At 52.9% G+C, this 13,474-nt stretch overlaps 3 protein-coding genes across 3 annotated transcripts; 1 reads left to right on the forward strand and 2 right to left on the reverse strand.

Annotated features, from left to right (window-relative positions):
* Positions 1-2,117: 2,117 nt before the first annotated feature.
* J4E78_005389 (uncharacterized protein) lies at positions 2,118-7,472 on the reverse strand (the record flags this gene model as incomplete). The annotated part of the gene is made up of 7 exons (XM_049366009.1): positions 2,118-2,710; positions 3,059-3,409; positions 3,500-4,847; positions 5,345-5,648; positions 5,719-5,840; positions 6,074-6,962; positions 7,015-7,472. The coding sequence occupies 7 exons, from the start codon at positions 7,470-7,472 to the stop codon at positions 2,118-2,120; spliced, it is 4,065 nt and encodes a 1,354-aa protein (XP_049222724.1).
* A 1,117-nt stretch (positions 7,473-8,589) lies between these two features.
* On the reverse strand, positions 8,590-10,063 carry J4E78_005390 (uncharacterized protein; the record flags this gene model as incomplete). The annotated part of the gene is made up of 4 exons (XM_049366010.1): positions 8,590-8,847; positions 8,897-9,260; positions 9,310-9,802; positions 9,907-10,063. The coding sequence occupies 4 exons, from the start codon at positions 10,061-10,063 to the stop codon at positions 8,590-8,592; spliced, it is 1,272 nt and encodes a 423-aa protein (XP_049222725.1).
* Positions 10,064-10,699: 636 nt separating this feature from the next.
* On the forward strand, positions 10,700-12,596 carry J4E78_005391 (uncharacterized protein; the record flags this gene model as incomplete). Its single annotated transcript, XM_049366011.1, has 2 exons — positions 10,700-10,935; positions 10,985-12,596. 2 exons carry the CDS (start codon positions 10,700-10,702, stop codon positions 12,594-12,596), a joined length of 1,848 nt encoding a protein of 615 aa, XP_049222726.1.
* Positions 12,597-13,474: the final 878 nt, after the last annotated feature.

Consider the following 13,474-nt stretch of genomic DNA (forward strand, 5'->3'; position numbering starts at 1 on the left):
TTTCCCATTCCAGTGATAAGTCAATCTCCGTGACTGGCGCTTGCAGATAATCGCTGAAATCCTGGACGAAGCTCTTCACGTGCTGCATCTGTACTTCGTTGTTGACTGGGAAGAAGTCCACTGGATACAGGAGTCTTTTCGGCAGCTAATCATGATCAAAAACAGCCGACGATATGATTGCAAACCGTCCGGATTGAACTCACATTAGCCTTGAGTTTTGCGATGTCGCAATTGTCGAGCCATACTTGGAGTATGGTATCCATCTTGTCGATATCGCGAGCGAAGATACATTGCGTGTCGAAACGACTGACGATCAGTGAACCCATCGCATCAATCACGCAATAGCATGAACTTACTCGAAAGTCGGCACCATTCCTTCGAGTGCCAGACGCCCTGTAGAAAGACGCAGTGCGAACAAGCCATTCATAAATGCCGGGCGACGCCCGCTTCCCGTAGCTACTATGCTTTAGGATCGAATCTCCAGCTGAGGCTTTGACTTACTGTCAGATCCAAGGGTGAAGTCCAACCACGCGTAAGACGCAAGGCCCGCTGCACTTCCGCTGCTACTGCCAGCCGGTGATTGATAGCCGTCTCCGCGGGGGTTGAACGGTGCTTGGTAGTCTATGGCTTCAGTCGGCTCTTCACGTCCAATGAAGGAACTCAACTTCAGCATCCCGACCATAGCACAACCTTCGCTCAACAATCTCGTGATGCATGGAGCGGTCACTTCCGCTCGCTCCGAAACTGCATAGTACGGTCGGCTGCAGAGAGAAGTTCTCAAGCCAGCGACGGAGTACATGTCTTTTACTGCGAACCTCATACCGCTTAGTCGCAAGTCCGATTCTTGCTCAGTCAGATTGAGAGCACTCGCTCGTGACGGTATGGCAACGTTAAGCGTCTGATATCGGTCGCTACACAGCCGCAAATTCTCACATCTGTTTGGTACGACGTTAGCACATTATTCATTAGAATGCGGGGCAGATCTCACTTTTCTTCTTCACCTGGACGAATAGCAGCCATAAAAGCCCCATTAGTATCATCGTACAGTCTAGCCACCTTCCAGAGGTCACTACCATGCAGCAGGTGAGGACCGGTCTCAATGTCACAGCCACTCTGCAAGGTCGCAAGTGTGAGAGTCTGCAGCCCTCGAGCGTTCAGCGCGGCTGCGACCTCGGCTTCCAGTTCCAAACTCGAGCGGCCGTGAGATGCGACCACGACATGTTGAAGAAAGCTTGAGCTAGTCACATCGTCTTTGGCCTGGACCTTTTCTAATTGCTGTATGATCTGCGCGTAATCCGGAGGGTGTGACGCTGGGATCTTCAAGAGAAAGCAGGGCTGTAACTGCGCATCCTTTGGAGGCGGTGCATTCTCGAAATTCAATCGCCAATGTTTCTGGGACCACATGGTGTACCATATCGTGTCGAACGTCAAATTGGTACTGACGGGACGGAGCTTTTGCGTTTGAGCTGTTTGTAAGAGAGCCTCCCAAACTTGGAAGTCCATGCTGGTAGCGCGGGCTTTCGATGCTGATGCACCCGTTGTGTATCCTGCATGTAGGGAGGTAATAGCCTGGTTGGATATGGTAAGAGAGGGTTTGTTGGGCGTAGGTGGGCTGTATAATAACCCCGATTCCCAAGTCACGGATCCGCTTCACCCACCCAACGGGCTGGTCCCGTCATCAGCCGTGTGACAAACTCTACAAATGAGTTTTTGCCCCGCTTGGGCAAGTCCAAGGGCGAGTAGGGTCGTGAGTGCCAGACAACCATGTTTGTCGTTGTATTCTACATAGCAAACACACGTCACACGATCGACCCCACGCGCCAACACACGTCACTCAATAACTTGTCTCTCGGTCACGGTTTTGTTTCTGTTGAATGAGCTTTTTTTTCTCGGTTCTTTCGTTAGGGAAAAGAGGCGTGGCTGGTGATATGCCGGACTGAAGAGTGGCGTCGAGCCTGTTCAATACACACCATACGTACGATCCTCCAAGTAACCGTATTCAGCTTACCATTCTTGGGTGTAAGGATATCTTTGATATCAGACAGTTGAAATCGTATTAAACTACAAAATTCATTGCGATGCGGAAGTAGGTCATTAATGCGCATAGAAAGCAAGTCCTAACTCCTGCGAAACCAACCCTTCTTCTTCAATGTCCCACCCAAGTACTCCACGACTTCGCGATGCTTCTTCGCCTGCGCATGATCCAACGGGGTCTTGCCCTGACGATCCTGTACATTCATCGTAGCCCCATATTCCAGCAGCCCACTGACCATTACAGTACTCCCCAGCTTCGCAGCTTCATGTAGCGGCGTCGACCCAGAGTAGTCCTCTGCATTGACGTTTGCGCCTTCTTCGATCAACCTGTCGAGTATATGGAGCATGTGGTCGACGTGTGTATACACAAGCACGTGTAGAATACTCCGGCCTGTGAAGTCAGTGCGATGCATGTCCTCTTTCGCTCCGTAGTCTTCAAGGAGTATGCTTACTATATCGACGTAGCCCATTTGAACTGCGTAGAATAGCGCGCATGTCATGCCGTTAGCACGTGAGTGTACGTCTGCACCGCGATCAAGGAGAAGAGTGATGATGCCGTAGTTGCCGCCTTCAAGCGCCATAGCTAGCGGTTTCGCGCCAGCTTTCCCGATGGCTTCGATGTTGGCTCCCGCATCTAGGAGCGCAATTACAGCGAATATCTGATTCAGCGAGATTGCTAGATGGAGTGGTGTGTTTGCGTCCTCATTTGCCAGTTCTGTGTCGGCCCCATGCGCTAACAGCATCGGTATATGCCAGCCTAGGAGATCGAAGCTTGTGACTGCATCGTGGAGTAGCGTACTCCGACCGTATACGGACTGGTCATTGATATTTGCGCCTACTGACAAGAGCTGTCGAAGCGATAGCGCGTTTCCAAACCAGAGCGCGTACCTGAGAGGGGTGAAATCCGCTTTAGCTGCGAACATCGCTTGACGAGGCACGTCAAGCCATGCGCCACGTTGAATTAGTACCATGGCTAGACGAACGTCTTGTGTTCGAGCAGCTATGTGAAGGCCAGTACACCCACTCTTGTCTGTCGTATTGGCCGATGCTCCGCAGTCTAGCAGAATTTCCACAATCTTGTAGACATAAGGTGTAGTGGCGTTATTGCTGATGACCCATTTAAGGGCCTTTTCCGGCTCATTCCGATAGGACTTCTTTCCTTTGAATCCGGCTTGGGCAAGACAGGCCAAGGCCTGTGCGGTGATATCTTGTGGTGATCGGTCTGTATCGTCCTCAATGGTCCACTCATCGATGATATAGTCGTAATAGCTATGATCTGGATACGGAGGTAGCGGCATGCCAGCGAAATCATCGCCGTGGGGTAGCGAAGGAGGATTTGTGAACGGCCCCGGTGGGCTGATCTGAGCGACGCAATCTTCACAGTCGCAAGATGGAAAGTCAATGCAAGGCTCTCGATCCTCATTCAGGGCACGCTCCCCTTCACAAGACCGACACATGCACGAACTCAGACATGACATGATGTAGTTCACATCGCTCAACGTCTTGAGCGAGAGGCGTACCAGATGATAGGTGCACGTGCAATCCGCCAGATCGGGGACGAGATCGTCGACTTTGCGGACTGCCTGGAACAAACGGCAGAGATCACACGTGCAACCAGTGGGCTCCGGTTGACGGGCGAGCGAAAGTGTGCTCTGATACGGTGGCGGTGGCGGAGAAAGTCCGGGTTCGTCCGATTCATACTCTCGTAGTAAATCGGCTATCTCCAGGTTGCCAATCTTTTCGCTGATCGTCAGTGGTGTATTGCCAGAGAGGTCTTCGACATTTGCGTCAGCACCAGCCGCCAACATACTCAGAATGAACTCAGTAGGCGCGTCATGATAGCAGGCCAGATGCAGTGAAGTTTCACCACAATCGTCCTTGGTATTGATATCGGCAGCGCCAAGGTAGCGGAGCAAAATTTGGTAAGTCGCTAAGCGGCGTCGATGGATTGCAACATGGAAAGCGGTCTGGCCTCGAAAGTTCGTGATTGTCGCATTGGCACCTTTCTTGATCAAGTACTTCGTGATACCAGCTCTGTTCCTGTTCGCCGAATAATGCAATGCGGTCTGATTGAACACATCGCGTTGATGGATGATCTGTGGCTCCACAATGAGGGCGTGCTCAATCACATCACGTGCGAGAGAGTCATCGCGGAAGTTGCTGGCGACAAGCATAACGTTGGCCCCGTATTTGTCAAGCGCTTCTGCCGCGATTAGACCGGTGATTTCATCTCTCCAGTTTGGATTCTTCTCCCTCAGAAGGGCCAAGTGATATTCGAATGCGCCGTCATCGGCTGCAAACGCTTCCGCAAGACTGATGGCAGTAGAAGAGTCTTCTTCGTTCGTGGGTTCGGCGGCCTTTGGTATATGCACGAACCGCAAGTGAGCCGCTTCGTGCTCATGATCGGTACGTTTGCCTGTGCGATCTCTGGCTATGTGTTTCGGTTTCGTTGCTTGCATCTCCGGTATATCGGCGCGAGCTTTGTCCACATCGTTGGTCTTTTCCATACTAGCCCTTGTCGGTCTTGGGTAGCTATCCTCGGTCACAGCTGCAGGTGTGGCGCAGAATGGTACATTTGCATCGTTCCCGACGTTGAGCCATATAGGGTGCGACTGACCGACACCTCCCGTGGAATGATGACCGAGGTAATCCGGTACATGGAGAGGTGTATATACTATCTTTTCGATGCTTGGGGGAGGTGCCTGGAGCGTCACGTCACTGCCGATGGATGTCGTCGTAGTGTTGTTGATGACGGTAGGTTCATCCGACATGCCATCACTCAGCACGGCCGTCTGGAAGATCTCATCTTCTGACTGCGAGCCTGCCCAAGATGTTGTGTCACTTCCGTCCCCCGACAAACCCTCACTTACACAACATGGACCGCTGTAATGGACTCCTCTGGCTTGTTCCTTTGTTATCATTGCTTGGAGATCTTGAGCTGTGAGTCTGAGTTTAGGAACACTGGCGGTCATGTTACTGGTCCATTGTAACAAGGGCTGATCAGTCGTTGATCCCATCGACAGCTCGGCTATCCAACTCTGGATTGCTTCTGGATTCTGCCAATAATTTGTTGACAGTGTCCCTGTGGTTTGGAAGAATTCAGCCTTTGATCGCAGTTGTCTCTTGGTAAGAACAGTCTAGAAATGTCAGCGATGTTGAAACATACACATAAGCAACTCTTAACTCACGGCGATCTCCAGATAAATGCATCCCAAGGACCATACATCTGAAGCGGTATTACGGGGTTGCAGCATGCCAACCTGAGATAGTGTCAACAAGGATTCAGGTCATCATGCGTAGCTGAACTCACTTCGGGTGCGATGTATGCCGGTGTATAAGCTTCGGGTTGGCCCATCGTAGTCTCTCGTTGCGCCTCAGTCCAGTCTAAAGCGAGTCCAAAGTCCGCTATATACACTTGCTCGCCTTTGATCAGGATATTGGACGGCTTGAGATCTTTATGGCGGCATTTGTTGTCGTGGAGATAGACCAGAGCGGAGCACAAGCATCCCACGAAGCCCCGAAGGACGACATAGTCTTGTGTGGTCCACGCATCCCGGGCCAGATATTGTTGCAGATCGAGATCAGCTACTGGTTCCATGATGATGCCAATGTATCTTCGATCGGTGTATGAACTGACACATTACTCGTTAGCGACGCACTGTATTTCGGCTTGCCCAAACTCACCCTAGGAGCTTCACCAGATGATGGTGCGACAGTCGCTTGAGGTTATGGACCTCGTTCTCGAATGAGAGCAGCTTCTTGCGGTCCTTTGAAAATGTGCCGCTCCTTCGATCGATGCGTTTTAACTGTTGCTGATGAGTCAACCCTCTAGCAAAACACATCATAAGTCCTTACAGCGTACTCGATCAAATCAATTCTGCTTTCGACACGATGGACAATGCTGAAGCCGCCTTTCCCAAGCTGCTCCTTAATGACAAAATAAGAATCTGCACCTTTGTCTGGCGAAGGTCAGCACCTGAGCAGCGAACGGTGTACAGAAGTGTAGCTTACCAAGGTGATGATGACGACCTCCTTGTACCAGATCGACTGATCTTGAGCTGAGTACAAACCGTTGTTCCCGAAGAAAGTTTTGCCTGGAAGCAGCAGATTTGAGACTGGAAGTAAGGTCGACTTCAGTGAAAGGGAAGTGAATGTCCTTGAACCCTTCGACAATGAGCATGTTCATCGCTCGCACTTCCTTGATCATGCGGAGCACGAGATATAGTCTGGGTCGTACACTCCAGTCATGCTTTCCAAGCATTGCGAGTAGTTCCCCGAGCGCCAGAATTGTCTCGTCGTTGTATGGCTTCTCGGTACCCATACGTTGAGTGGACGCGGTCGATAAAAGTGACAGAACTCTCTCCTCGAAGTCTTCAGCATCTATCTGTAGACCATTTGTAGTCATGTCTGAAAGACGGGTGGCAGGTAGCACTGGTGAGGCTGACTTGTTCGTGTCCGGGCTCAAGGCGTTTACTCGCGGGATTGTCGATGGGGTCGGGGTGGCCGGCATGCTTGCAACGCGTTTCTCCGCTCTTGGGGTGGTTGGAGTTGATGGTACCTTCGAGGCTGGGCTTTGGTCAATTGGCGGGCGAAATCCTGCAGGCGGCTTTTGGTGATCCTTCCAGGCCCTTCGCGGTGGTACAGGAGGGCGGGTCCTGTCAACCATAGGACGTGAGCTCTGCGTCTCCTCGAGTATAGACGTAATCTGGTCGAGTCGCATTGTGGCTCGGCGTCGGACCTTTGCAGATCTATGCTGGAGCTCTCGCATTTCATCCAGCATCACTGTCTGCTCTTTGTCACCTGGCGCCGCTAGCCGTTCGTTTAGCAATTTTCCGATTTGCTCCAAGGCCACCTCGAGTCTGCTGATTTGAGCTTTCAGGCTTGCGGCATCGAGAGCATCACGTTCAGCAACCTGCATTTGCTTGCAGCTGGGATAATTCGTCAGTCATTGCCTTCATTGTTCAAAAGGGGACGACATACGTTGAGACAACCGTAAACGCCAACTGAATTGAGCTCTTATGATCCTGGAAGTTGCGCTTGATGTGTTGGAGATCATCCGAGCGTCTATCAAGCTTGAACTGAAGCACGCCCTGCCTTAGGCGGCCCGTAGCCCCTGAGATATCGAGATCGTAGATGAAATTGCTGAGTCTTTGGGCCTCGCGCTCGCAGCTTTGAAGAGCTCGTTGGAGACATTCTAGCAAGTTGACCTGCGACGCGCCTTGCACTTCTTCCACCGCAGCGACGAAGCTCGGGGTGCTGAGAACGCGATGTATGTTGTCGATCAGGTCGCAAACAGCCTCTGAGTCGGCTCGGAGTTCATCAAGAGTCTGATGAATGCTGCCTCCGTTGGAGTACGCATCCTTCAACTGTTGAACTGCTGGACGGAGAATCTGTATGACCGTCAATGCGAGGCCAACGATGCTGATCGGGTCCGCCATGTGAGGCAATTGAGCACGAAAGATGACAAGGATTTGGTCAAGAAAGACATCAAGGCTACGTTCCAACAAAAGGTCTGGTGCACTACTTATCCTGTGGTGCACAGCCCCGCAACCGAGCAACGCATCGAAACTGAATCCGTAGCCATGCGTCTCAAGCCCATTTTTAGGCACGGTATCAAAGAAGCCAGGCTGAGTTAGTCTATTGGTAAGGAATCAAACTTGACTGCAGATGTAAAGCGCTTCAACACTAGCGGCGGCAATGTCAAGAAGAAGGGGGCCGAGACCGAGTGGTAAGGAGGGCTGCTCGCGGAGATGATTGCCCAAAGAACGCATCCTCTCTTCAGCTCTCTGACAAAAAGGCTTGCCAAGAGTTATCGAGACGGACATGCAGGAAGGCTACCGATAAGAGATTGGGGGCTGATGACAAGGCTGAACGAGAGCCGCCTTCTTGAGGGACAAACCCACCCCCTCACTGACTAGGTTTTTCCGCTCCAAACGACAGCCTGAGTGTTTCTCCATGCTTTCGCAATCAGGGCCTGCAAAGAATATAGGACCCAGTCAAATGGAATTTTCGGAGCACCTGTAAGCCGTTGGGTTAACGTTGACCTTTTGAGTACCTCCTGCGTGACTAAAGATGAGTCCTTTAGGATTTACACGTTACATACTGAACGGGATGGATTGATCAGTGTTTTTACATCGCAAGCCAAACTCAATGCGGGAGTCTTACATGTTCAGATGCATCAGGCCACCTCTGCGCTCGGCCCGGCAGTGGCGAGCAATTGCACGTGAAAGCTCCCGAGGTCCACATGATGTGTCGCGTAAGCAGCCACCAAAAGCAGGCCGTGGTATCAGGTAGGCTGTATAATGACCCGACTGCCCCGGAGGAGAAATAACGCATGCGAAACGTATTGGTACCATTGTACTACCTCAAAATTTCATCAACGCGATATCGTACAAGCCATGTCAAGGCAAAGATTGTATACATGCCATTCGTTCGTTCATCTCCCAGGGGTATTCAATTCTCCGCTTCTCATCGTATCGTAAGATTGCATATACACAGCAGCCGACAACATCACTCTCCTCCGGTCCATGGACACAACATCGGTATACGCGTCTTCTACAAGAAGTATTCTCCGCGACCTCCACGACCCGCGGGGACGGCGCGCTTATGATCTGGAACCGCAGAGAAGATTTGGAACTCGGGCTTGAGGTCCTCGCCTAGGTTCATGATGGAGGCGACGTTTCCGCAGCGGTAGCAGTAGTTGGGTGCGGACCAAACGGTGACAACGTCTTTGTCTTTGAAGTGGTATTTGTAGCCTTCGTTAACTAATTGATGGGCGCGTGCGATGAGTTGGAGACCGTTTACGTGGTTGAACTGCAACAGTCAGCGATGGGGTAATGGGGGAAGGAAGATGAATGCATACCTCTGAAGACACCTTGTCTCCAAAAAGCCAGCCGGCTCCTCGGGGTGAGACAGCCCACGTGTCGACATCTTCCGGATCACTCCATACGAGATCACAGAAGGCTCCCTCGTGAGGGATTTCTTGGGCTCGCGCGACAACGCGGATCTGGTCTAGTGTTCTGATTTCCGGACTCAGACCGCCGTGTACGCAGAGCACCTTTCCATCGACGATGGCGGCGAGGGCAAGGAAATCGAAGACTTGGCAGCAGGCCTTCCATACCGAAGCGTTGCCGTATTTGGTCTGACATTCCTCGTAGAAACCGTAGACTTGGGTGATTTGTCTCGACTCGTGGTTTCCGCGGACGAGAGTGACGCGGTCAGGGAATCTGTTTCAATTAGTACCGTGAATGTAGTTCTGCGTGCCTGTTGACTTACTTGGCCTTCAAGCACATGAGGAGGGTAAAGGTCTCCAGACTGAAGTATCCTCGATCGACGAAGTCACCCAAGAAGATGAAGTTCTGCTGGCCGTTTCCACCCACTGTGTTCTTGGTGGAGTCTGCATCCGATGCCGAACCAAGACTTCGCCTGTCGTGAACGCTCCTGCTTCGGCCGCGTTCCTCCTCCTCTTCGTCGTCGCCCTCTTCATCGCCATCGCCGCCAGGAGGACTTGTTGGCCCAGTGTAGTTGGGATCGCGCTGGAATCTTCGCTTCATCTTTCGCTTGACCTTGGGGTCTGTTATGCTGGTAGGAGGCTCGAGATCGGCGGGGTTGATTGTGCTCGGTAATGTGACTGGTGGTGCGAGGGGCGCGGCAGGGGAGTCGTTGGGCATGCCGCCAGCGACACGGAAGAGCTCGAGCAGATCGTAGAATTGGCCGTGGATATCTCCGCATACTGTGACGGGTGTTCGTACGGGTTGGATGTTGGATTCTGGCAGATGTAGGTTAGTCTTATATATGGATATAGATACCATGTCGCACAATAGCCATGCTTTCCTTCTTTTGCATAACTCATGTGGCATTGGTGAGACTCACCCTCCATCAGACACTCCTTGACAATCTCACATAGTCGCTTCATGTCGGCCTCGGGCAGGTACTTGCATTGCTTGGCCTGCTCCAGCCATTCATCCGGCCCTGCGCCCTTTGCGAGGCGCGCGGGCCCTGGCTGTGGTACGTCGCTATCTTTGCCCATATTTCAGTCGTGCTCTAGCTCAGGATCAATAGGGGAAGCTCGATGCGGTGCGTTTAGGTCGGGATAGGCGACAATGGCGGCGGGAGGGAGGCGGGTCGTGTGCCGATGGGGGTGCTGAAGGGTGCGCTATAGGGTATCATGGGTCAGCGTGGGTCGCAGTGAAAGTGTGCGCAGTCAGCGGCAATTGGCTGCGTCGGGTGCAGCGCGAGGTTCGGGGTCTTGAGGATATACCGGCGTGGTTGAGGTGTAGTCGAGACGCGGGCGCCGGTGGGGCAGCTGCCGCCCCTCGGCGCTTGCCGTTGCGCCTGCCCTCGCCCACTGTCTCGTGAAGGCGCGCCTGTTGTCGCTGCGTCATTGCCGCAACTCTCACCAAAACAATCGCCGTGTCTGGTACTGCCTTCTCGAGTGATCCCTTCAATGTCCTCACCTACAAACCGGCGCTCCCTCCTCCACTTTACCTCTGCCCAGCGACACGCGCGATAAATTCACCCGGCACAGGCTCTTGAATACGACTACAACCACGGTATATACTGTGTTTGTGTGTGATAAGCAACCTTCACTAACAGATAACTATAGAGAAGAAACATCTACTCGAGCATACCGACTGCACGCACAAACGAGCATCATCGCGCCCTCATGGCCCCTCCGAATAACCCCAACGGCGTCCTGCCAGTCACACTTCTCCAGAAGAACGCCCCGGCCCAGTCACCTCGCGGGCCCAAAGCAGCCCAACCCCGCCTGAAGCTAATATGTCGGCGACTTCCTCCTGGTCTTACTAAGACCGAGTTCATAGAGGCTCTAGGCGACGAGTGGAAGCTAGGTGCTGGCAAGATCGATTGGATGAATTACAGAAAGGGCAAGATTTCAACTGAGTACTCTTCACCTTCTTGTCTTTTAAAGATAGCTTGTTGACCCCCTCAGTGCCGCCAAACCCTCCAAGCCAGCGCGCGCATACATCCATGTTACCAAGCAGGACCACGTCAAGGCGCTCGGCGACCACGTGCGCGCAATCACCTTCCACGATGCCACCAAGTCATGGCAGGACCCCGCCCTCGTCGGCCCACCTACGCTCGAATACGCTCCCTACCCGAAGATGCCTGGTGGCCGCCGCAGGAACGACAACCGCCAGGGCACCATCGACCAGGATCAGGAATTCAAGGACTTCCTCGAGAGCCTCACCAACCCCATCACCAAGCCCCCGGCCGCCGAGAATGAAGGTCAGAAGGAGAAGGTCAAAACCACTCCTCTGATCGAAGCGCTCCGGGAAAAGAAGGCTAACAGGGAGAAGCCGAGCGCAAAGGCAAATCGAGGTCGTGGAGAAGGCAAGGATGATGGTGAGAAGAAGATACTCGCCAAGCCAGGCAAAGAGAACGCCCTAAACTCGGGAGATAAGAATCGCCGCATAAGCAAGGCTGACAAGGCTCAAGCCTCTAAGGAGGCTGTCAAGATCCTTAACAAGGAAGCGTCATCCTCCAAATCTGCCTCAGCCTTGGCGGACAAGACCTCTGCCAGCCCAGCACCGGAGCGCAAGCGTGGTAACGTCGCACTCGCAAAGTCGATGCTGCAGCGTGACCTCGGTGTAGGACCTGTCCCAACTCGTCGACGTGGAACGAAGCGCGAGGTTGGTACGCCTGCGCCCGAGTCCAATGCGCAAGCAAAGGAGACCAAGGCAGTCGAGGAAAAGGCCAAAGAGTCGCCTGCTTCACAACCAGCAACAGCAACTCCGGACAAGAATGCGCAGGCAAGCAGGAAGGAACGCCCGACTCGAGCAGAACGCCGCGCTTTCAAGGCCAATCAGGGCGACAAGCCCAACGACAAGGCTACTGCCAGCGATGTAAAGCCCCAGACGCCGTTGAAGACTCCTGCGCCGCAAATCTTGAAGAAGCCTCAGGCTCAGACTCCGACGGCTCCCAAGGGTCCAGCTGCTTCACGAGCTCCACCCACCGAGCCTGCCGCAGCCAGAAACAGCCCCGCTCCTACACAGTCGCACTCTACTCCAGCAAAGGCCGATGCGGGACCCGCCCAGGCGCACAACAATGCCCCCAAAGCAGCACCAGCTCAACCTGTGCCCGCACCCACGAGCAAGCAAGCGTTCCTGAAGCATGCCAATCCCAGCCAGGGTATCACCGAGCCCCTCATCGAAGAAGTCATGAAGACCTTTGGAGGTATTGACAAAGTCGAGATTGACAAGCGTAAGGGCTTCGCCTATGTCGACTTTGCCGAGCCGGATGGTCTCAAGAAAGCCATGGCCGCCAGCCCCATCAAGATCGCCCAAGGCGCTGTTCAGGTTCTTGAACGGAAAGAAAAGGTCGCCAGAGCTCCTCGCTTCAACGGTCCACCGACTGGGCCTGCTCGTGGCGGCGCTCGTGGCAACTTCGCACCTCGTGGAGGGCGTGGCGGCCGTGGAGGTGCCAGAGGCGGCGCACATGTTGGCCCTGCTCCCGCTGCGGGTGCTGGCGATGCTGCCTCGACTGCCCCAGCTGCCGTTGCTCCCGCTCCTGCACCTGTCGCCAATACCAACACCGCTACGTGAACGGAACATGCATATCCACGTGACAGTGACGAGACATCAGCATTTCGACGACATCCTAACGAATACGGGCGCCTTCTATACTGCAGTCCACACAACATAGATTGAGATGACATATCTCTATGCTAGGTCTTCGTCTTGCATAGCCTTCCAATCATCGATATCGGGGACCTCAGCATATCAGATACGCGTACAAGAAGACACACGTATATCGTAGCAGATCGCTTGGCGAGGAGACGTGGTAATACATTTTCATAGTATGCAGTATCGCATCTGCTACATGGACATGGAGTACGAGGCGATGAGATGTATGCCGGGACCCAGCATGACAGGAGATTAGCGAAGTAGTAGATACGTCAATAAGATGCGTGTATCTACTTGCTCAACATGGTGTTCATCACACATCCCGTGCAAGACGTAGAGAGTGAATAGAGTTAAATTAGACTGAAATAGACTAAAGATGTCCTTATTAATCCTACTCTCGTACCCTGACGATAAAAGAGTGTGTTAAAGAGAAAGAGCGAGCTTTTGGTGCCGTGAGGCGCTTATCTTTGGTATATTGAGTGAAGAAACGACGCGATAATCAGAGGTTGGGCAATTTCGTGGCAACAGTGATGTTGTATAGACATGGTGGTGGGGTTGAGTCGCTTTGGGCAAAAGTACGGTGCGAGAACGATAGCAGGGCAGAGCAGAGCAGAGCAGAGCAGAGCAGAGCAGCAAAGGACAGACGTAGCAGGCCAAGGTAAGCAAGAAAGCGCAATCATGAAGCATGTACATTAACGTTGAAGATGAAAGATTTCCAGCTCTTTTCCCCATGTACCATAAACCACAGACCCGTCAATCCGCCTAATGCGAATCCTCTCTCCCTTTATCCTCATCCT

This window comes from Alternaria triticimaculans, assembly GCF_023758025.1.
Source record: "Alternaria triticimaculans strain BMP 0046 chromosome Unknown scaffold_6, whole genome shotgun sequence".
In the NCBI taxonomy this organism is placed as follows: domain Eukaryota; kingdom Fungi; phylum Ascomycota; class Dothideomycetes; order Pleosporales; family Pleosporaceae; genus Alternaria; species Alternaria triticimaculans.